Genomic DNA, 24,318 nt, shown 5'->3' on the forward strand with positions numbered 1-24,318 from the left:
AGCTGACAGCTGTCTTTAATGCGGCCCAGGACACGTTCACACTGCTGAAAGAATGTGGCAGAGCACCTACCACCTGTTTTTAAAGCTGTCCACTTGTGATGGGAATCACCCGAGATGGATGACTGACAGCACGGTGAGAGGACGACAGGAGGCAAGGACACATGGAGCAGCACAAATCTGTCAATCAAATCAAATGCTCCATGAGGGAAACCAACTTAATTGTGTTTCTGCAACTTTGTGTTTCTGTTTCATCTGGACATTGAATGGAGTTCTTTTACAGACACATTTCTCTTTTACCTTACTGTTCATTTCCCTGTCTGCAGTCTCATGTCATGTTGTAAAGAGCTGAAGATACTCATAAACATCTCTCCAGGAGAAATCAACCAATGTTTTTCTAATCTCTTAACTGTAACTCCATTTTACCTCATTTACATTTTACAGACCTTTTTTCTGGCCTTTATTTTTTGGCCTGTCAGACTTTGCTGTAACAACTTTCTCCATGCTCGCTGGTCTCAGCAATTACTTTGTTCAATGTCACCGTAAGTGAAAGAAATAATTGACAAAAATACAAAGAACAGCCAGAAATGTGCAAATTAGACTTTAAAAAGATGAAATGAGCGTAATGCATTGTGCACATAAACCTCCCTGTCACGTGGCCAACCTGTCATTTGCATTATAAAAAACAAGCCAGAGTGGGGGGGAGACTTGCCTTGTAGTGTTTTCCCCTCTCTCTCTCACTGCGTACTGGTTGCTCTCAGTTATCTCAGTCCGCTGGCAGCGGGAGCTGACGTGCTCTCGGTTTTTCCGCCTTCTCTTCGCGACGTGTCAGGTCCAGTTTAGCACTTGAGGGCAGGATGTGTCAGAATCAGAGTCCTCTTTCTCTCCCTCTCACTCCGGGCTGTCTCACTCCCAAGGTGAGTCAAGCCTCGTCATCGCTCCAACAGGGAAATAACCCATCACATGGCGTTGGTCGACGGCCAGCCGTTAATAGCCCTGTCATGATTTGTCAGGAAAAAATACTCATCTGCTGAAAAGTGCGATCACTTAGAGCAAGGTTAAAGTGTTTATGGGTCGGGAGCGAGGTGGACGGTCAAATGTAAATCTGCACAGCCAAGGCATGTGTGGGCCTAGACGCGAATAAAGTTCTAAATAAAATTGACAGCTTGAAGAAGTTACGGTTGTGAGAACATGAACATCGTGAGGAATGGTGAAGCCTGAAGCTGAGAATCTGTGGATCAGCTCTGGTGACAAATTCCGGCACATTTCTCCACAAGTCCATGACTTTCTGTTTGTTTGTCCTCTCTCTAGAACAAGTTCCTGGCAGCTACGACTGAAAAGGACATCTTTGCCCATCTGGGTCTCGAGTACATCGAGCCTTGGCAGAGAAATGCGTAGGCTCTGCTCCTCCCTGACTGGATGATACACCCCGCGTACAACAGTGTCTGCTTGCTCTGCTGGGATTCGCTTTCAAACAGCTTTTTAATTCCATACAGTTATGCGTCGTTGTTGCCATTGCATTCGTTGTTGTCGTATGGATTACGTGCCGCTTTATGATTTATAATTCCTTATTGTCTGTTTGCGTGTGAACACTCCTTCACCATTCTCGTCTTGCCTCTCTGTGTAAGTGTTGTAATCATGGTCAGGACACAAAGAGAAATCAGACAAGAGGACGAATCGTCTCAGGAGCCTGCGAGGTGCAGGAGAGAGAGGGAGAGCGTGAAAGAAACGCAGAGGGAAGCAAAAGAGGGTGACCACGGAGAGAAAGGAGCGAAAAGACAGGAAACTATGAGGAAAGTGAGGGGGAGGGGAGCTTTTGTAGAGCAAAATGTTGTAATCACCCTCCTCCTGGCAGGAAAGTGCTCGGCGTGAAGCTGAGCCAGGTCTCCGGGGAATTGAGAGGCGGGTAATGAGTTTCAGATAGAGGAGCGTTTGGTGTCGCCATTCAGCCTCCATTTAAACCTACGTCCACTGGAGATCATTTAGCTGGCATTCTGCTAACCAAAGACCCATAGCCTCCGCTCTTGTTCCACAATGAGTCCCCTTCCCCAGATGCTCGGCTGAAATTAGAGGCACTCAGCTGCACCGGGAAATTAGGAGGAATTCAGACGGAAGGTAAATGAGTCCACTAACCACACGGATGGATCTTGGCATTCAAAGCGACTCTGGCTCCAGTTCATAAAACATCCATTATCTTATTGCTTTGACTTTGGCTCATGTATGAAGGTTGTTTATCAGGATTCTTGTCCTTATTTTTCAAAAGTATGGTGGCTCTGTAGGACAAAAGTGGATAAGTTTGAAAATGCTGCTGGCCCTGTGTTAGTTTGAAAACTGTGAGACTGCATTGTAGTATTGACAGGTGTTAACGGATCTGTTAACTCAATCACCGGTATTCCTGATTGGTTCTTACTCGCCATGACTGTACTACCTGCAGTGAAGACAATACATTACACCTGTGCTGTTATCACAAGCTGGGAATATCGCTCTGTTCTCCTCTGGAAAAGAGGATGGGTGGACTACTGGCTGAGGGGAATACAATTGCTGCCTATACCTGTTGTAGAAATGCTGGGGAAGCCAGCACTGTCCAGTCGACGTAGGTTTAATTGGAGGATAAATGGCCAAACACTATTACATTACTATTACTATTAACATTATCTTAGCTCAATATGCAAATGTTGCATCTATTGTGTCACGCTGTTCGTGTTGTCCCATGCTAGTGATGCAAAATGTGTGTCTCTTCGCGGCTTTGCAGTGACTTTGTTTGTCATTTTATTGCTTCTTGTTTGGTTTGAATGCACCACTACAGTCAGGAAATCCCTGCTCTCACTTTTCATTTTTTTTCTTCTTATTTTCAGTATTTACTGTCGCAAAGCAATTAACTGCAGTGTAGACAATCCATTCTGTTGACACCAGCATGCATATGAGCAGTGTATGTGAGTGGTTATATGACATTTGTTTAAAGGTGTCTTGATTTGGACAGGGATTGTTACTCACATGGAGCTAAAACATTTTTGTGGACAGAGATCGTTTTGGTTTTAAAACAATAAAGTATCGGTATGGATGTAGCCTGACTCATGTCTCAAGTGATGACTTGTCATGTCCTGAGGTCCACCCCACATCCAACCCACTTTCCAATCCGCCTCTGGTTTATCCCAGATTTCCTCAATGAGAGCAGAGATAGATGAGAGCAAGCCATTCTAGTGGAATACCCTATTTAAAGATCTTTAAGTAGAACAGTCCAGCACTTTGAGGACTTGACCCAGGCCTCCTCCCTTTATCCTCTCTTCTTTACACCTCTCGCTCTTTGTCCCTCTTTCTCTCCCGCCGTGCCGCCCTCTCCACCTTGCTGGCACAAAACAGTCTGTAAAGGTTCTGCGTTGTGGTGTTTACAAGATGGAGAGGACTGTGGAACCCCCCTCTCCTGGGTTATCTAGTGTTTTCACTCAACGGAGATTAACTTATTTTTTTTTTTACCAAAAAATAGGAGATCTCTCCAGTGTAAAACAAAATCAACCTGACCTAAATAAATTTACATTTGTCCTGCTCTCCTTTTTCTTAATTGTTTTTCAAGTGCAAAGGCATTTAAAGGCTGTACCATTCAATTTAAGAATTCACACATTGTTGTTTGTTGCACTTAGAGAGCCTTAAACTGTTTGTAAAGCTGACATGCAAAGAAGTTAGTGCAGAGAGTAAAAGCTTTCTGCTCCAAAGTCCTCCATCTTATTCCTAAAACAATTCATTTACAAGATATCACAGATTAAGTGAGGTCATCTCTTCTGTTTGCTGCTTTATCTGGCTGTACTGCAGGATTTAACTGTGACTGCCTAACGATACAGCGTATTATACTGGAGTACTTCATCGTTTAACCTCAGTGAACTGTGGTAAGTACTCATTGAAATACAGACAATTTATTTCTGCACAGGCATTTTTACTCCTGTAACACACTTTCCGTGTTTGTGCTGAATAAACATGAGTCGAAATCGGTGTAGATGAAAGGGCCATAGGGCCACAAATGCTAGAGTGATGCTGCATGGTCCTTATCAGTATAAATTAACTTGTCACTGTAACTTTTCATAATGTGACTTCATGTTGAGTTCAATGCAAAGCTGCCAGGTTTGGTATTTTCTATAAAAATGGAAACAGGAGATCCTTGAGCAGATGATGAGCGGTGCCACTAGATGACTTGGTGCCCCTGGGACCTGTGAGCATTTGCACGGCTGGTATCTTTAGTGTAGCCACACTGTGCTGGTTGCAGCTATTTACTGTGTAAAAAGGATGACATGACTTGAAAAATTCTAAATTCCAGCTTCACCAAGAGATCAACTTTTAGCTGAAGTTCAACTCCAAACACTCAGCTCATTTGCTTTCACTTTCAGCCAATCACAGGTGGCCATTCTCTATGCAAATCCTTGCCTTTAGCTCCTTGCAGTCTGGCAAACACTCCCTTTTTACGTGCTGGATGTCTGAGGTCTGACTGAGATGACAGATGTGTGAATGCTTGAAAAATTGCTTGCAGTAATTTGCATAAAGGTGCTCCATTTGCTGAAAAAAAAAAGAAGTATTTTGCCTCCCAATCACTTTTCATTTCCACCTATGCAATCATTTCCAATCCCCAGTTTTCTCTCATTGACATTCCAGTGCCAAATGCCTTCAATCATCTCCGTCTGACACCTTTTCTTTTAACTCGGCCGGATCCATCATGGACCAGGAGCTTTATAGTGACGCCTCAATGGAATATAACAGCCAGGTCTCACTCACTCTGTGTCTCACAGCAGCACAGCACAACTCCTGACCTTTCAACAAGCATGTGCGTCTATGGAGGGATTACTGAATAGGTCTGCTGTGCCCGGGCTCAGAGGCCCCCTGACACCGTCTGTGCCTAGGCCCCGGCACACACATTCAGTAATTCAGTAATCCATAAATGTATGTAGAGCATCTGTTTACAGTGACTGTTTCAATTTTGTGCTTGCAAGTCAACAAAATCACTGCATAAAGACACAAAAGGACCACAGCGGGACACCAAATGACCAGGGAGACAGTAAACGGCCACACAGAGATGTAAAACGACCAAAAGAGACCCGGTCGTTTTGTCACAAAGTTTTGCAAAGTGACCCTAAAGAGACCCAAATGAAACACAAAATGTCATCCCCTGATTTTTGTAGTCACTTTGTGTCTCTTTGGTTCCGCCAGACCTGGTAACATCTGTGCTGTGAGATCCGATCACAGGCTCTCAGGGGCCTCATCATGTCAGCTGTGACCACTTGTGACCGCGGTGTGATGTCACTTCCACAATCTGTATACACACGATTTCTGTTGGTAAGGACAAGACTATGTTGTTTTTTACACACTTTGTGCATAAAGATATTTCTGTTTAGTTTGTGTGTGTGTTCGTTTGAAAACTAATTTATGCTGTCTTCATGTACGAAAAGAGATACGACAGTTTCAAACGATGTAACCGTCACTGCTCACATACTAACATCCATACTTTGTTTGTCAAGCGACACATTCACTAGAGGGCGCTGCAGAGACAGAGAGTTTCTGACAGCAGCAAAAATGGCGATGGTGGAGGAGGTTATGATAATGTGCCTCTTAAGAAAGTGGCAAAAGCGGCTGTTGTTGAAAGTTCCTCCTCTTTGTGTCTTATGGTTGTCTTTCTTGAACTAGTAGCTACACATCCCCCCACGCTTTCCAGTGGTACTGCTCCGTTTCATCTGTTTTTCTGATATCTGTAACCTTTAGAAGATGAAATCAACGCAGAGGGCGATCAGGGGCATCCCAGACCCCTTCTGGATGTGGACTGGGTGATCTGATCTCACATGCGTCTTCTATGCATTTTGGATGCATTCACTTCTGTAAAGCTGTCCATTTGTGATATGGTTATTCAGGATGGACGTTAATACAAAATTTGAACCTTGTCTTTCACTGTGATGGTGTCTAGTTCCTTTGAAACAGGAGGTGGAGGGGGCTTTTGCGGCCTCTGTGCCCATGAGCTCATTGTCTCAGAACTCGTTAGTGGATACACTGCCACGGGAAAAATGGCGTAAGGTCATTGTGCAGCTCTGACAATTTGTCACTGCAGATATTATGAGGTAGATTGAGAGAGTTGATGATACGTGGCGGTTTAGCATTGATAGGAAGTGCTCAAAGATTAATGGGTGACTCTTTGAGGAGGACACATGTACCTGAGGGAACATGCATCAACCGTAAGGCTTCCCTGGAGACGTTCTGAAGATAGAACGTGAAGTGTCACTTTTGCCTCTCAAAAAATCATGTGACAAAAGGACATGATGAACGATGAGCGAGGGAGTGTGTGATGTGAACAAGAGTGCCAACACGTGCCGCAGAGGTGAGAGCAAGCGTCTGTGAATGGAATTGCTAAAAATGAGCAGAGCAGACGCACAAAACGGTTTCAGTTTGATTACTATCCAAACCATCAGTGCAGCGAAGAAACATCACAGTTTCCATCACAGTTCGAGCCACTGGCACATCTATCCTTTCATGTCAGACATCCAGCCAGTGAAAAGGAGAGGACCGAAATAGATTGGGACCAAACACGGATCATGTCTGAGCCGAGCTCCTTGGGCAAACTTTTTCTTTGTATTGTATCAGAAGACAGTGATTTATTGGCTGTGCTGTAGGGGCTTGAATGCATGTGTTGGGGCCAGTCAAAGCCAATGGGGGAAGGTGACAGAATAAGGACACGGCGTATCTTTGCCTCTCAAGGCGTGTCACATCGTCAACTCAGCCGGAGAGAAGTGAAGCAGATGCGTTGCTTCTGTTGCCGAGTGTCTGCAGAACACGAGTCTCTTTAATTTGCCTGAAAAAAAAAAAAAAAAGAGAAACTGAGGATTTGTGTGATCAGTAAAGATGCTAAATACGTATGTTAGAGATGATTCACTCACAAAGACAAACTCCACTCCCACCAGTGTCACTGTGACTTTCAGACTCCTTCGGTCTGACGTGTACGGAGGGACGTGCGGAATCGGCGTGAGTGTGAGACAAAAATCACGGGGACACACACACATGCAGCAAACTTAGACTTGAGGTGACCTGCTCCGTTCCTGATAAATGACCTGCATCCTTGATTTCGGGGAGGGTGGACGGTTTCAGAGATGGCGTGTCCTCCTCCACAGGTGGCCAGGGAATGAGAGGAAGAGGGGGAGGATGAGAAGGCGGAGACGCACCATCTGCTGCGGCTTGTCACAACACTCTTCCCTCCGCTTTCTGCTTTGTGGCTCGCAGGCAGGGGAAGAGGATCTGATCCGTTTGTCTTTGTGGGGATGTGTGTGTGTGTGTGGAGCCTCTGCGTGAGCCTGCATTCATTGGTTGGTTATGATTAAACTTTAAAGACAGAGAAAACTATAGGCCTATCTGCAACCCACACTCTTAGTCATCCCCAATTTGATGATTGGCCAGAGTCCATACTTCTGTCGAAAACCCCACATGCATTCCAAGTTGTTTTTGATATCCTTCATGTGTTTTTGCTTTAGAGCTCAACAATGTGGTTCCGGAATAAAAATCTCATTTATTTTCTGAACAGAGATTTTGATCATCGGCCATATTGTTTTGAGACAAGCTTTGGGACTGTGAAACAATGTAATACGCTCCTGTAGAAGCCACAGATACAAATGATATCAACGGCATTTTAAGAAAAACTTTAGTCGTAATTTCAATTTTCATCCTCAGGTGTAATAGTGACATGTCTAGTTTGCTTTACCATGTTAATATTTACCATCAAAGTAAAAATCATGTCAGCTATTATTGGCTACAATGGATCGTTCACCATTACTTCACTAGGTTTATACACTTTATGAATCACTATATATACATATAAGATACAATTGATTGCAACAGTATATTAACAAGATACATTTTTATAATTGGAATGGTTTATTGGAGACATAGTTTCTTCACTCGTAGAACATGCCCCCCTCTCCATCAACGGGACCACGGTGGAGCGAGTCAGCAGCTTCAAGTTCCTCGGGGTCCACATCACTGGTGACCTGACCTGGACCCCTCACACAGACTCCATCAGGAAGACGGCCAGACAGCGGCTCTTCTTCCTCCGCAGGCTGCGGAAGCTCCACATGGACTCCAGGATTCTCTGCAACCTCTACAGGTGCACCATAGAGCGCATCCTGACTGGCTGCATCACCGCCTGGTATTGCAGCTGCACCGCCCTGAACCGTAAGGCTCTACAGAGGGTGGTGAAGTCCGCTCCAGCACATCACCAGGACGGCGCTACCATCCATAGAGTCCATCAGTTTTCGTTTTGCTCCAAATCAAATCTTTCATGGTCACGATTCATCTCTCAGCTGGTCGACATGGTTCCATTCTTCAAACTCTGAAACGTCAATGGAGAACGTGAATAGGTAATTCACCATCTGAAACCAGAGCTGTTTTGATTCTGACATTGTGTCTGACTGTTACAGTATCAGAGAGCATTGGTGTGTATCAGAATCTGTGTCCACTCGCTAGTGTAACTGGGTGTGTATGTGTGTCCTGTGGTCAGTCTGTTCATCTACCAGCCATTCCTTCCCCAGTCCCAGTTTCTCCGCCCGATATTCCAGATGGACCCACTTTGATACTAATACTAATACTAATGAGGCAGGGCTGTTCCTACCGTGGCTCTTTGAATCCAGGGTCAACCATTTAACCCCACCAACCAACCCCACCTGACCCCTTGTATTTTTAGGCTTCACCTCATTTCATGCTGAATAAACAGCCACCCTCCACGGACAAGCCACATGCCATCCCGATGGATCGATCAGTGGTGTATAAAGTACTTGAAAGCCATACTTGAGTTAAAGTACAGATATCTTACTTGAAAGTGACTTCGGTAAAAGTCTAAAGTTAGCTCATATTAAATGTACTTAAGTATTAAAAGTACCTGGTGTTGAAATTTACTTAAGTATCAAAAGTAAAGGTACAAGTATAAAAATAAAAACTTGAAAGTGCCTTTTATAGTCTATACAGACACAAAACTACCCAAAAGAGTTATTTCAACTGGCTGAAAAATGATAACAACAATATGCATATAACGTATAATTTTACAAATTTTGAACCCTAGATATTGAGGTTCAAATAGTAGACCAGTGCATCTGAACTTCTAGACACAACAAAGAATCAACACAACAGAATAAAAAAGTGCCTCTTGTGTCTGCCTAAGAACATTAATAAACCACAGTATAACCACTAAAACAGTGTGTAAATATCACTAAACCTGGGCCTTTCATCAGTAGCAGGAGTGATACACAATGCCCCTTCTGATAACTCAGTAGCCGGAAACAAGTTCTAGGCACACCAAATAAGAAAGTTTCTCTTTTGTTAACAGCTGCACTTTGCTAGTACAGAGAAGAAAAACTCACATCACTATTCCTCATTGGATGGTTAGGTGAGTTCCTCGGATCGGCCCCAGAGTCGGAGCGCCGAGAAGACGATCAAAGTGGACTCTAGAGGAAGTCAAACTCGTAACAGGGTTCCTGATGGTGAACCTGCGGAGGGATCATGACCGGTACAGCCTGCTTGACCCCGGTCGACCAAGGCAGCCCGACCAACCTCCGGACGCTGGGGTCTCGCGTCGGACCTGCACATCTCCCGAGGCAGCGGGAACGCGAGTGAGCGAGAGAGAGAGAGGTGCGCCGTGCATACAGGCTCGCGTTGCGCCAACCTCCGCTGCTCAAGTAACGTGACAGTTTTGAGAATGTAAGAAGTAGAAAGTATAGATATCTGTGTTCAAATGTAGCGAGTAAAAGTAAAAATTCGTCAGGAAAATAAATACTCAAGTAAAGTACAGAGATGTGTAAAATCTACTGAAGTACAGGAAAGAAGTATTTGTACTTCGTTACTTCCCACCACTGGGATCGATTAAGAGAAATGAAACTTAAAGCAGTGCGGGTGGACTCTATTTCAGCGGAGTGCTACCTTTAGCTTCTCTAGTTAAGCACAAATTTTTTTCAAAAGCTGAAACTGTACCAGATCTGGACTGTTATGGTTATGGTAACTCGCACCAGAATGGAGACAGTCACTCTTAAAGAAGAGCAAGAGCTCAAGAAAAGGAAGAAGACAGTTGGATGCTGAGGGCTGGATGGAAGGAATGTTTCAGATATAAAGATTGCCAGGTCAGACTCTTCCCCCCCCCCACTACAATGGGAATATATCCAGAGCGTTGTTCAGCACAACCAGTTGATCTTGGGCTGGTTAAGATGATGGTGGTGTGTAAGTGAAATAGCTGGAAGGAGACAGAACACCAGACCAAGCAGACACAGAATACACACAGAGAGACAATCTGGGGACAGTAACACACCCGAGTGAGGGGATGCATTAGAAACACGAGGAAAAAGCTGAAAGGTTCTTATTGTGTCACATCTTCCATTTCATGGTAATTAAAGGTGATTTTGTGGAGTTTTATCAGTAAATCAGAACTTTTTGGTTAATCACTGTGAACTGGGACCATTGTCAAGATGCCTGGCAGAATCTCTGCAGTTAATGTTGCTCTGTGGAAGGAGAGAAGGTGTGAAATCTGCTGCATTACTTTGGTCCACAAAATGGCAACAGCTTTGGTGTGATTCATGTAAAACTCGGTTTCATTCCCACTGTCATCATTGCATCATTTTTGCATAAAATTGTGTGTTGATCGTTGTGAAGAGCTGCTGCAAACTCCTTGCTCCTCTATAGCAAAGAGAGAGATTGTCCTCATCGGAAAACTGCAGCATTGATGGTTTCGTGCAACATTTTGCAAATACAGCTTGTAAATACTAAAACCGGAAGGGTCATTCTTGACCTTTGGAACAGGATTTAAGTTTGTTAACCCGAGGTTTGCTTACAAGATGTGTCACAGAGTTTCCACAGCTGTTGAGAGCATTACACAGGAAAGACACCAAGGACGTCAGACAAGAGAGGAGTCATTGAGCAACTGAAAAAAAAAAGTTGATTCTGGCCTGAAAAAACTGTAATACTTGGAGAAGGCATACAGCTACAGGGCGGAAGTTTTCTTTTAGGGGGGAGTCAAACATTTTATCCCACTTTTAATTTTGTGAATAATGACCATCGGTCCTGAAATACAAAGGTTAAAGTAGAAAGATGTTTTCACCTTACAAAGCCTTGGGTAGAGAGGATGTTTTGGTCTCTGACTGGCATGAGAGACCAGTGTTTTCATCTCTACCAAATGTCAGCAATGTTTTTGTTACCTTGACCATGATGTTTCCCTGACCTTAGACCACGAACCAATCCCCATTAAGGTGTTTTCTGATCTGTTGCTCCTCTCATTCGTTACATTTCATTTAGCTGACGCTTTTATCCAAAGCGACTTACAATAAGTGCATTCAACCCCGAGGGTACAAACCAAGAACAACAAGAATCATCAAGATTAAAGTTTGTCACTGCCTTCCAAAACCCATATGACCATTACACATATCCTATTTGAGGTTTGTTTCAGTTTAGGCAAACTAGACTCTTGTTAAATACATGTAATATTAATTTACAGTATCGCAATTGAGTGCTTCTGTGATAAAAAAAGAAAGAACCCACAGCTGAGTGGGAGCATCTGAAGGACTGACAGGCTTATTGAACAAGACTGAACTGTACATAAGCTTTATGTGCTGTGTCATGTGAGAAGCCAACTTGTCTACAATAAATCCTTGTGTGCGGCTTCTGACTCCTTGAACACTGAATATTCGGTCTCTTGCTGAGAGGTAGATGTTCGTACAGTGCAAAGCTTCAGCCAGCAGGGGGTTAGCTTAGCATAGCATGTAAGTAGGGGGACACAGCCTGGCTCTATATATATAGGCAATGGGGATGGCAAGGATGTTTATGGTCGTCATGCCTAGACAAGTTAAAGCCCTTTTCAGACATGACCTGCCGTTATAATACGAAGAATTGGCTTTGGAGTTTACCCAGAGTTTGCCTTCCACACATTCACAACACAGCGGGGGTGGTTTCTGCACAGACACATTCACAAAAGCAACAAATCCTCCGCATTATTCAGGAGAGAGTTGGAGCAGCTGGGTGCAGCAGGCAGAGATACAACATGACAACACACAGAACCTGGTGTTGCATCTTATCCCCACAAACTCTGTTACACATCAAATTCTCCTGAATATCTACAGACTTTATACTGGGAGGCCAGGCGGAGAAAGTCCGCAGAAAACTGTCGGATATTTGCGTTCCCACATGCACCTCCGGAAAGATGCTTAACTGGGTGCAGCCTCATATTAAATGGGCAGACATCTCATCAAACTCTCAGCCTCAGAGGGACTAAGCATATTTCCCGAAATGTCAAAGTATTCTTGTAAAGGAGGCCGTCAGAGCTAAATTATTGAACGGTGTTGAGGTTGTTACTGAAGCAGACGTGTCATGTGATCTCCCTTTTTTTACACCGAGCACTCATTGTGTCAATCTGGATGATTGCTCCTGTTTAATGGATTCAAAAGAGGAAATGGATGCTATCACTGGGTGAATCCCAAGGCATCTTTAATTGTCAGTCGGGCACAAAAAGAGTCCCTGTCCCAATTTATTGGACTCCATTTATCAACACGCTGCCTTTTCATTCACACGAGAGCTCGCTGCAGGAGCAGATTTCTGTGTCTTTCTTTTACATGGGCTGACAGAGGGTGATACTGTAAATTGAAGGTGGTAAAGTAATGTCTGAGCTGTGAAAATCCGGGACAAAAATGTCCTTTTACTGTCAGCGTTGTTTGTCTTCCAAAAAGCTCTACAATAGACTTACTGTCCTCATCTGAAACCACATCTCATGTTTTAACTTTTACATTTAGCGATCGTGTTGTTTGGAGAGATATTCTTCTTTTAATGCTAATGCCTCCTGAGGTTTGACAAGACGACGCTACGGGCTACACTTCCTGCATTTAAACACAGATCACAGGCTAAACCAACATATTGTCCGTCAACTACAAAAAAGCAGGTGTACGGCTCGTTGACAAGGCTGCAATCACACAGGGAGCGTGGAGAGGATCAGAGAGCCGGCAGCAATCAGGCTACTCACACTTTATTCTTCTCATCCCATCCTTCTCATTTTCTTTCGTCTTGTCTGAGTCTCCTCTCATTTAATTGCTACTACCGACGAGCACAGCAGCAACAACTGATGTTATTCCTTTTAATGGCGAATCCTAATGTTATCTTTGGAGCATTGCAAAAATGCTTCACATTTTCTAATGGCAGTGTTTATAACCCATCTCTCTCCACACCGCCCAACTGAATGCACCCTTGAAACAGGAAGGGAAGTGATGAGGGGTGGGATTAACAGGGACTCAATGCTGCCTCTCATATTGCAGCCTTTTCTTATCCGCGTTGAATTCAGCAGCTCAACACACCACAGGAGACACAGACACACACAGTGTGATGAAAGGGATCTTAATTCACACTTCCCTGCACACTTCCTCACTGTCTTATTGTTAACCCCATGAGGATCAGTGAAAAGGAAAGGAATGGAAGTCAGTGCTTCATGTTACCTGTCCAAAGAACACTGGATGATCAATAACATATTTGTTTAAGTGGTGACAACATTTCGAAACAAGGAATCAACTGTACGTGGATGAAGCTATTGCAAAATATAAGTAGTGTTTAGCTATAGCTCATTTGCTGCTAGTTACCAGCAGTGTCATGGCAAGAAGATGTTTAAAGCTATACGGGCAAACTCACTGAAACTCATACTGCGATAGTTCAAGGTGCTGAAATGCAATCATTAAAATTACAGAAAGGGTAACAGTAAATAAGATCCATCCATTATGGGGAGCTGGAGCCAATCAGCCTTCATTGGGCGAGAGGTGGTACACACCCTGGACATGTCACTAGAGTACAAGAAACAAACACCTACAAGTCTCCAGTTAACCTAACCCCAATCTGCATGTTGGATAATGGGAGGAAGCTGGAGAAGTCTTTGTACCATGTTGTGAATTACGATAAGTAACACAGGACAACAACTACACATCTGATCTGTGTCTGGAGTCTAGACCTCCTCCTATCATATATGAGTTTGAAAGAAAATCATGCAAACCTGTCAGTTGGAGTTCCAATTTTAGTCATATTTCATTATTGATATAATCCAGGTACATGATTAATGTATTATTTTGACAGCAGTATACATAAATCTCAGTTGAAAACAAGATAGAATAAACTAACCTGCAATAATCATATTTTGATAGATTTGAGAGACATTCCTTTGTAATCTTTGTCTTATTTGAGAAATAACAGCTGGAGCTTTTCAGTACTGTTATAGGTGCTACCACATGTTACCAGTGTCCATATGTTTGCACAGTAACAATAAAAAATATTTATTTTTTCTCAGAGGGAGAAACTTTTCCCCGCCATAACCATAACAGTGTTTCCTTTACAAAGACCCAAATGTGCTTTTCTTGACTTCCTCCTGTCATTTCAAGTGTCAACAATGCTTTGAACATTACAGGCCCTTGAGTCTGGGTCTGCAGGCTACATGCTGACAGCTGGAGGTAATTCACTTTGCTTCATTTTGCTCACTGTTAACGGCTCATGGGATGATAACAGCAGCGCAAAAGCTTTAATCATATTCCTCTGCCTGCAAGAGAGATATTGCTTTTTCTCCCAGTTTATTGAGTGGCTAGGGGAGGGGGCGAGTGTGCCTGTGTGTGTGTCTGTGTGTCTGTGTGTGTGAGACAGTGTAAAAAGGAAGGAGTGCAGGGTGGAGGGATGTGTGAGGCTGGAAGGTGTCATGGGTGGCCGGAGGACATGTATCATCAATCTGCTAGCTGGAGCTTCCTGAACATGGGGCTGCGTTAAAATGAGCCCCGGCACTTTCCTGGGCTAATACCGGTGATATTGAAATATCACACCGCTTTTTTATCCTTCCAGGCACTGAGGGAGGGGGGAACACGAGCCGAGTTTAGACAAACAAGACGGGAGGAGAGAGTTCTTCCACAGGGACTGAGGTGATAATCTAATTGGGACATTTCCTTTTGTTCCTGCTCATGCCTTGGTCCTCACTTCCTCTCTCCTGTTTGGGATCGAAAACAAGGCCGAGGGAGCCCCGCCGCCGCCACCGTGGCGTATAAATAACAGTCGCACAACAGCAAAACAAGTGTAACACACCCCATCTGGCCCTGCACCAGTGTCTGCCTCAGTCACCGAAATGGACAGGAGCGGTGTATGGAGCGGTGAAGGAGGGGATCGGATGAACAAAATGACATCTCCCGCCTCACCTCAAGAGTGTGGAAGCCCAAAATAAATCTCATTGTTCATCACTTATAAATAACAATTTGATAATAAATAGCAATTCATTGTGCGATTGCAGCAATATTGGCAGAATTTAATGTGCGGCATAGAGTTTATCTGAAGGTACAGCATGCAGTATCTGCTATACGTATAATCCCTTCTGGCTACAAATCAAATGAGTCATTATGAATCCGTCGACAAGCTGCATGTGGGCTGGAAGCTAAGCTGCCCACATTCAGCAGGCTCTCATCACTGCTAACGTGTGACCGGTGCTTATTTGGTATCTGTCCTGTTATCTGTGTTTCCGCTCCGTCATCTTTTCGATGTGTGGAGAAGGCAGGAGCTCTTTGGCCCCCACCGCCTTGCGATTGTTCTCTAATTCATTTCTCTGATATCAGCCAGATGGTTTTTCATCACTTGCATGAACTCTGATTGATTCTCTGAGCAAAGCATGTTCCATTACCAAGAATTACTCATCCGTCGATGGGCACGGGCGAGAGGGATATTAATCAGTGTAACCTTTGTAACTAACAACCTTGTTATTCTTGCAAAGCCAAACACACGGAGAATTTGGCTTCGTCTGGGGCTCATTATTAAGAGCGGTGCAGAGCAGACATTATACATTGCTATTGATCATGTGTGAAGACAGGCCTGCACAGTCAATACCCACAGCCAATGAAAAATTGTGTTTTTTTTAATGATTGAAAACTGCAGAGAAAAAACAGTCTCTTTGTAATGTGTGTCCTCTTTGTCAGAGCCGCTGCTCACCCCACACCTCTCTCTCTCTCTGAAGTTACACAATCCTTAGAACATTTGGTCAGAGATGGAGAACATCAACACTGATATTGATTTCCTCAAGTACAGTTGAGGGTGATTAACAAGAAACTCATCCTCTTCTCTATTCTCATCTGACACTTGTAACCACGGTGGCCGAGACGTTTCACATAAGCTCATTGATGGAAAACAAGAATTCAAAAGCTACAACACGATTGCAATGGAAACACAACCCCAACGGAGTGAGTGACAATGGATGTTGACACTGAAATTCAACTTACTGCAGTCAAGTGAGCCATTGTCAGTGTAAACCTGGACAAATCAGTTTAAAATAAGATGCCTGGCTATTGGAGTTGTTATGGTACAGGTGCCTGGAGCATCCAACAACTAGGAATGCACCTGTACTGTAATATCTCTAATAGACAGGCTTCTCATTTTGAACAGTGTCAGTCCCATTGTCACTCACTTCCGTTATACTTCCGTGGTTGTGTTTAAGTTGTGTGGCTTTAGCATTTGTGTTGTAGCCTTTGCATTTGTGTGCGTGTGTGTTTCTCTCACCTCGTAGCCATTTCATCTTGTTCCTCTGTGGTGTGTGTTCCAGCCTGTTCTATTTTCCAAGTGTTTCTCCCAGTATTGATTATTTAGACAATGATTTTTCAACCTTCTTTTGGGCTCATGACAATGGCACATGTCCTGCACACACACTCCCTGTTGGACTGAACCTTCCGATACATTTTCCTGAACCTGAGAGTTATCTGTTCCTGGATGTGATGATTCCCAAGCTGCATATATTGTACGAAACAGCATATAAAGATAAACGACCTGCCTCCACTTCCTGCCACTATCAGATATGAAGCCAAAATATCCCGGATACGAACTCTGCCATCTTGTGCAGTTGGAGCCAGAGTCTGTGTTGTAGCCATCAGGGGTTGGAGCTGCGTTATGTAGGTCCTGCAAATACACACACTCAACCAATTGTGAGTCAGTCTTTGTGTTGTGTGACTAATAAATTGTACACATATCATCAGGCTGCAGTGGTCTTCTTTAACCTCTGTCATTACTTCCACCCAAGTTGCTCATCTTAATAAAACTGCATCCTGGGGTTTGGGGCTTTGTTTAAACCCAATGGTTTGTTTCAATTATATGGATGATATCAACTGTTGTCATTACAAAATACAGTGAAAACCATGTGTCACTTTATTTCATCTTTTGCACACTAATGAGGTAAATTAGGTACATAACAGTAAGTACAACATGATATGGTGATTCAACCCTTTTTAAAGGTCGTCCTGCTTGAGGGTTGAGTTTTTAAATCTTATAAAATAAATGATGGTTAATGACCTGTGAGTGAGGGCAGACGTGAACAGTGAGTGCAAGTTCTCAAGATATTAAAATAATGCAAGAAAAGCCTCAGTAATTAGGAGTAGCTATTTTTAGGGCCTCTTAGGTGAATTGTGGCAGCTGATGACTATGAGTTTTTACTTTGAGTAAATATGAGGTACACATTACAGCTTGAATGTAGAAATTATGAAATCATCTATGATCTACAATATTTTAGAATAAGACTTGCCAATGCACATTATATAAGGATTAATTTAACGAGAAAAGGAAACAGAGCAGAGGTGCAAAACGACTTTCTTGCCTTGGAGACATAGGTTAGCGCTCTCATCGCATCATTACACCTTATCCATCACTTTGTCTGACAGGGATCTTTCACAGATGATACTGGAAATATAGAGTGATAACAGCGGCACTGATAATCATTTCAATATTGTACTGGGAATACAAGTGAGGGAAACAGATGGATTGTTACACAGGGTGTAAAACATGTTAAGATTTATTTTCAACGGCGTGAAAATCAAATTACATTCAATGAGCTTCTCCTGTCTGATTCCACTGGGATTACATGTATCCAATTAATACTGATCTGCTGTCAGTGCTAATGAACGACATCTCTTCCGCTAAAGTGTTAATCAAACCACACCCACATGCTGTTTACACACACACACAAACACACATACACAACCCTGCAGACACACACTTTAAAAATACAGCAAGTACTACAGAGTGTATATGACAACTCGAGCATATAGAGGTGTGTTTACATAGTTGTATTTGTGGAATAGGAGAGCCCACTGAGAGGCTGGACATATCAGGTGCCTCATTTATAACCGACACTGAGCCAGACTGAAGCATTGGAAAGCTGGAATCTATACAAACAAGCTCTGCCCCATTTGTATGGACATTTTAAGGACAGGGGGAAATTGTTAATGTAGAACTCTGATGTGCAGGAGTGTAACATAATGAGAGGGTGGGAGAACGGAAGAATGTTTTTTTGTATTTTCTGCTTCTATTTTGCAAGAATATTCCATTTCACCTCAACCACATTAACTGTCACTTAAAAATCCACAATATCATCGTACAACACAAACAATGTACATTGTCAATCGTTTTTCATTCTATCTTCTAATGCTACATCAACAATTAGAGTTTAGTTTTCATGACCTTTATGTTGTTAGATTTATTTACTATAGATTGATGTGTAAACTGCTCTGTGAACAGAGGCTGTGAGGCGCTCCGGAGGCACAGTTGTGGCTAGATGTGTGGGACTATTAGTTGTGAATGTGCTCAGGGAAGTTTTGGCTTTTTCCAAGTCGACCAAAACTCAATATTAAATAGGAGCCAAACATCTGGCTCAGTTGTCTAGTGTCAGAACATAGTAGTAGCAAATAGTCAGTACACACGCACAATCAGTTTGTCCTTTGATTGACTTTATTCACTTGTGAATGAAGCCACATTTAAAAAGAACAATTGATCAGGGAAAGCTGCATTTCAGGCAGAGGTCAGACTCATCTCATAGTTTATTGAAATTTGAAACATCAGTAAACTAATTTAATTATCAACAGCTATTGTGGGTGCAGCACAGCCTGGCTTTGAAACAAATATAGAAACTGTTAGAGGAGTGAATGATGAATGTTTAATCTGTCATCTTCACCAGTCAGGTAGAAGATACTCAGTAATTGGCTGAGCTGCTCTAAGGCAACTGGCAGCTAATGGCAACTTTCAAGTTGGAATGTCTAGATGTAGTGAATCATCAATACACCTTAAATATCAATATTACAACTTTGACCACGTCAGTTGTTTGTATTAGCTCGCTCTAGATCACAACCAGATTATGCAACATGCAAATATTCTATTTACAGACTTGTAACAAATAATGGGCATGGTGTGTTTGTCTGGAGCACTCCAACAGAACTACACCTATGACTTTAGTGTGTGGCTTCATCAGCTGGAGCCAAATCTGCTTAACAAATATCAAGAGGTGAGTTATGCTTTTGTGTCTCCACTCATGCATCTGTCCCTGCTCTTGACGGCCTCTTATTAACTGTTGAAGACACCTACCTCCATGCCGGGTTACTCCGTTTGATCTCTTCATTTCTTCTCTTTGTTGTATTGGTCGCTGCTGCAGACATTCATGAAGGATTTGCTTTAACCATTAATGGTTATTTGTAGAAGAGTTTTAGGTAGAGCATGAAGTTTGGCAAAGTTCATGAGTTTAAAGTTGAATGTCACGTGACGCCATTGTTGGCTTTTGAGCGCACGTACACCTTCATCATGGATCCCACGCACTGTTTTGTAAATGAGGTCCCTGAAGGGTGGAGGAAGACGAGACCTTGCCCAGGGAGTGTTTGGTATAACAAACTCATAATCTTCTACAAACAGTGCAAACACAGAGTGTCAAATATTTATCCCTAATACCCTCACGCCTCTGCTCCATCTGGTGTGGATATATAAGCTCTGAGGCAGAACTGTTGATTAAGGCTAAATGACATGAAGGTCAGTTCATAACTGGATCTAATAATAACATACCAGCCCTGAACTTCTCAGGATGTCCATTACACTGCTGTATTTTTGACTTGTTCACTCAGTCGGGACTGGACTCATGTTCGGTTCATCTGCTGATCTGATCATGTTTTGTCTTTGACTGCGTGAATAGCAACTCCATGGCGAATGTCTCCTGCCCTGTCCGTGTCTCAGTTTGTGACCCAACAAGAAAAGGTTTGCTTAAAGCAGAAGTATTGTGGTTTTATTTGTGTTATGCAGGGTTTGTGTGTGAAAAGTTCAGCAAAGTTAAACAGCCCAAAGTCAGTGATAAAGGGATCTCCTCTCCTCCAAATAGAAAACAGCACCTGAAATGCCTCGTCACTAATCTAACTGATACTACGTGGGCATCTGGACGTCATGTGACATCACTGTGCACCTCATTTGCATAATGCAAACCTAGTGGCCCGCATGAGGTCCAGCAAAGTCAGGTAGAGCAAGGGCGGAGGCCAACATATCCAACACACCATAGAAGAAGTTGATCTATCACAACAGTGTTATCTATTGGGGTGGGGCCTTGAAGAGAGAGGAGCTAAAACAAAGGGTTTCAGACAGAGGGTGAAAAGAGGAGCTGCAGCAATGGACAGCATAAGGAGAGTGATGAATTTTCTAAACATTAAAGTTTAAAGACCTTTTTGTGTAGTATCCCAAATTTAAATGCTTCATAGTATGAAGACTTTATGTCTCCTTTAAGAAAATATCTACTCCACTTTAAAATAATCAAAAAGCTGTGTTACTGATAGTGTCCAATAACGTCAATTGAGATGTTTCATCCCATTTTGAAAAGCATGAAATAATAAATAAAACTAAATTTATCAAAAGAGTAACACTTGGACATACTTCAGTGTGATAACAACGATCTAAAATCACATAAACCATTTATGTGAAAAATGTATTTAACGTGAAGTTTGACTTTTCAGTGCTTTTGGCTTCACTCTCGGACCTATCATATTATCCATCTTTACATATGGTCTGTGGCTGCTATGAGCAGATACTCTCATATTAGATTTTTTTATGATGTACTGTATTTCCTCATTATGCTAATAAAACACAATTTATGTTGTGTTTTGAAAGTTGATGTACACTGTACATACTAAGTTCTGGCTATGAATGTAATATTTTAATTGTATCTACAAGTTGCATTTCTATGTTCTGATTTTTACAAGAGCACAGTTATCTGCCACAAGCTCCTTTTCCTCTGTGGGATTTGATTTCCTTTGGTCTTTTTTGGAAAATGATAAACAGTGAGCAGCATATTTCCAACATCCCATTCTGCAACATACTATACCACAGTGACAGATTCAGCTTTGTTTGTGATGGTACAACAGAGACTTTTTTCAAGGTTTACTGTTGTGCTGTTAGGCTGTGTAGTTGATTTCCAGCACAAATCAACCTGTGGAAAACAACAGAAAATACAATAGTGACATTAGTGTTGCCAGATTTGTTTATTGGGATTTTAACAATGAGGTTGACGCATTACACCACATTGTATAAACAGTGTAACTCCAATGATGCTGTTAAAGATAAAGGCCACTCAAACGATCGAAACCTGGCCAGAAATATTCCTGCACTTGTGGCTTTCCAGAGTATTGTAGGTGAATTTGATCACTGAGTGAAATAGATTGAGGTGGATGACTGTAATTCTATTGCTGCTGACGCACAGCCTCTCAGAGGAGACACTGATAAACAGCACTAACCTCCTCTGCTCTGTCTCTCACTGTATTTATTGGATCTTAATGCGTGACAGGAAGGCCTCTCCAGTCTTCACTCGCTGTTATGACTTTAATTTGACTGCAATATGCTATGTAAGTGGAATAATTACATCTTTGGCTCCCAGTCTGGCAGGTGCTAAGCTGTCCATAGTCATTTGTTAGGCCTCTTCTGGGCCTTTCCAAAGCAGCTCAAATTAAAGCGAGAGGATTGCAGGGATTTTTTAATAACAAGCATATCTGTTTACTGAAGAGTCACTACATTGTGTAGATAGCAGCCTGAGATTAAATAGCTTCAAAGCTCTTAAAGGTCCCCTGCTTGCTTTGAATTGAACTTGATCAAATTGCTGTCTCGACTCATTAAAATTTCTGTAGTAATTCTGTTCCTACTGAGACTCAACTTATGAGTATGACATGGGCCAAATTGGTGCATGCAAAGTGGAAATTGAAAAAATAATGGGCCTCAGAAATATTTAATTCCACTTTTAAGTGCTTCATCATATTAACGCAGGGCTGTGCACGTGCAGCTTTGTCAGCTGTTTTAAGAGGTTTCAGACCTAAAGCAAAAATGGAGATCATCCACTTCCCCCCATGGATTATCAGAAGTGCAGTGTAAGTCAGTGTCGGTTATATGTACAAATGTGTCTGTACAGTATATGTGATAAATATCTGTGAGAATACTTCCCATATTTTCCCATTTGTATCGGAACTTCATTTTGCAGATCGAGTTCTTGAGTTACATGCTGTTGTGTTTTCTCTTTTTTATTGCAAGTCAAGCAGGTTCATTTGTTTGGCACCTTTCCACAACAAGGCCATTCAAAGTAAAAAATATAAAAGACAACGTTGACATTTTTTAAAAGCAACATAAGACTTTACAAAAAGAAGCAATTTAAAGAAATTAAAAAGAGTAACATAGAGAATAAAAAACTAAGGTAAGAAAAAAAGAGTGCAGTGTAATAAATGAGTAATGATGTGGTTAAATAAAAGGCCTTGGCAAACAGGAGAGTCTTACCTAAAAAAAAGTTAAAGTTGCGGCAGACCTGCAGTTCTCATGGAGCTTGTTCCACAGACAGTGCTTTTCCTTGTTTAGTTTGGAATCTGTGGTAAAAAAGCCAACGTGTCCCAGACGAGGGATGGATGGTTCATAGTGTAGCAGTAGAACAGAGATGTAATAAGCTGTGTTAAAACGGTATAATTCCAGTCATCCAGATTTCAAATATCATGCAGTTTTACAATGAGCTGCAATTCTTCTCCCTACAAGACATTTCCAACAAGTTTCCACGATCATGATCATGATCATGACTGCTGTTTGCTACAGTAGGAGGTACAGACAGTTTCATGACCTCTTCACCAAGCAGGACTTTTAGAGGCAGAATGGGCATAAGCTTCTTTAAAAGCATATTAAAGAAACATCAAATGGTCTGTTCTCCTGGGATACAAAAAAAACAAGGAGTCACTGCCAGGGCGGAGTTGAGACTTCAGTCATGCTCTCTTTCTTTTTGTGCTGATCCCTGCTGCCAACAGCAGTTTAAGCAGAGGTCCGGATGGTCCGGTACCACACTGAAGCAGTGCTCTCCCAAAGGAAATGACACAATGTTTGGCAATAGTCTCAGAGATGCAAGTTTGTAGTGGACTTGTATTTCCTCAGGTTATTTTCACTGGACATCATAAAGACGGTTACTGGGGCACAGAGAGATTTCTGGTGTGGACATAAGCAGTCCATGAAATTCACAGCCAGCAGATTCAGACAGGATAGAAAATGCCGACTGTCTCTGGTAATGATTGCATCAGCCCACCTCTACCTGCTCAACGAATCCGGTGACGAGCGCAACATCAAGTGAAGGCTTTCCAGGAATTACATGGCAGTTAGTTATAGAGTTAGTTTTACACCTAATTTAAATCCCTCTGGATCCCATTAGTACTAACAGATGGCGTGTGATGATTCTATTAAACATGGACTAAATATTGTACACAGTGAATAAAGATAAGTACATCTCTGGATCTCATTAGTTTCCATTAGATTCAATCAGTGGTTAAGATTAGTTTAATCCGTCATTTTCTAAATCTGTTTAAAGAACTGATTCCATTAATCGAGCTGTAATTTTGGTTCCGTTCCCATCAGCTCCATTTCCGTGTCGACTGTCCTGATGAAGACAGAGCAGCTGTGACCAGTGATAAAATACAACGTATCTGCAGGACTAATGGGACCAAAGCTGAACACACAAACATAAATACATAACACCGTCAGTTGCACGCAGTGTAGCGATAAGTAACACTGTCACTCAGGCGTTATAGTGCTGCCCCAAAATTACTTTCCAACTCTGTAGGCCAGTAACCTCAACAATAATAACAATATTTGATCTATTTACTAATCCCACCAACATTTCTGTGATTCTAGATCATTCAATAATTTGAGTCGACTGGATCTGGATCTTTACCGGCCTCATTTTAATTAGCCTGTTTAGCATTTTGTTATGATATGATTTTGTCAGATGCTTTATACATGCACAGTACATGCATGGTGCCGGGCAACTACCAATTCCCCAAAAGCCCGTTGTCTGTCTTTATGTGTGTCTGTGGAACGCATATCTCACAAACCACTCGTCTAATCAGCGTCACACTTCTGTGTGTGTCTACGGTAAATTACGCAGGGAAGCGGATGAACCAGACACGAGTCTCTGCCCCACAGTTATGAAAAGCTTGGCACACAACGTTCAGCACACAGTCAAAAAGTGACAAGGGTATTGTAGACCTG

General features: G+C 42.4%; 1 protein-coding gene across 1 annotated transcript in view; it reads left to right on the plus strand.

Annotated features, from left to right (window-relative positions):
- dntt (deoxynucleotidyltransferase, terminal) overlaps nucleotides 1-1,395 on the plus strand; it is an 82,630-nt gene extending 81,235 nt beyond the window's left edge. Inside the window, exon 11 of the mRNA XM_062401511.1 lies at nucleotides 1,309-1,395. Within this exon, the coding sequence (XP_062257495.1) occupies nucleotides 1,309-1,395 (87 nt within the window). The remainder of the gene's footprint in view (nucleotides 1-1,308) is intronic.
- The last annotated feature ends 22,923 nt before the right edge of the window (nucleotides 1,396-24,318 follow it).

Source organism: Platichthys flesus, chromosome 12, assembly GCF_949316205.1.
Source record: "Platichthys flesus chromosome 12, fPlaFle2.1, whole genome shotgun sequence".
NCBI lineage: Eukaryota > Metazoa > Chordata > Actinopteri > Pleuronectiformes > Pleuronectidae > Platichthys > Platichthys flesus.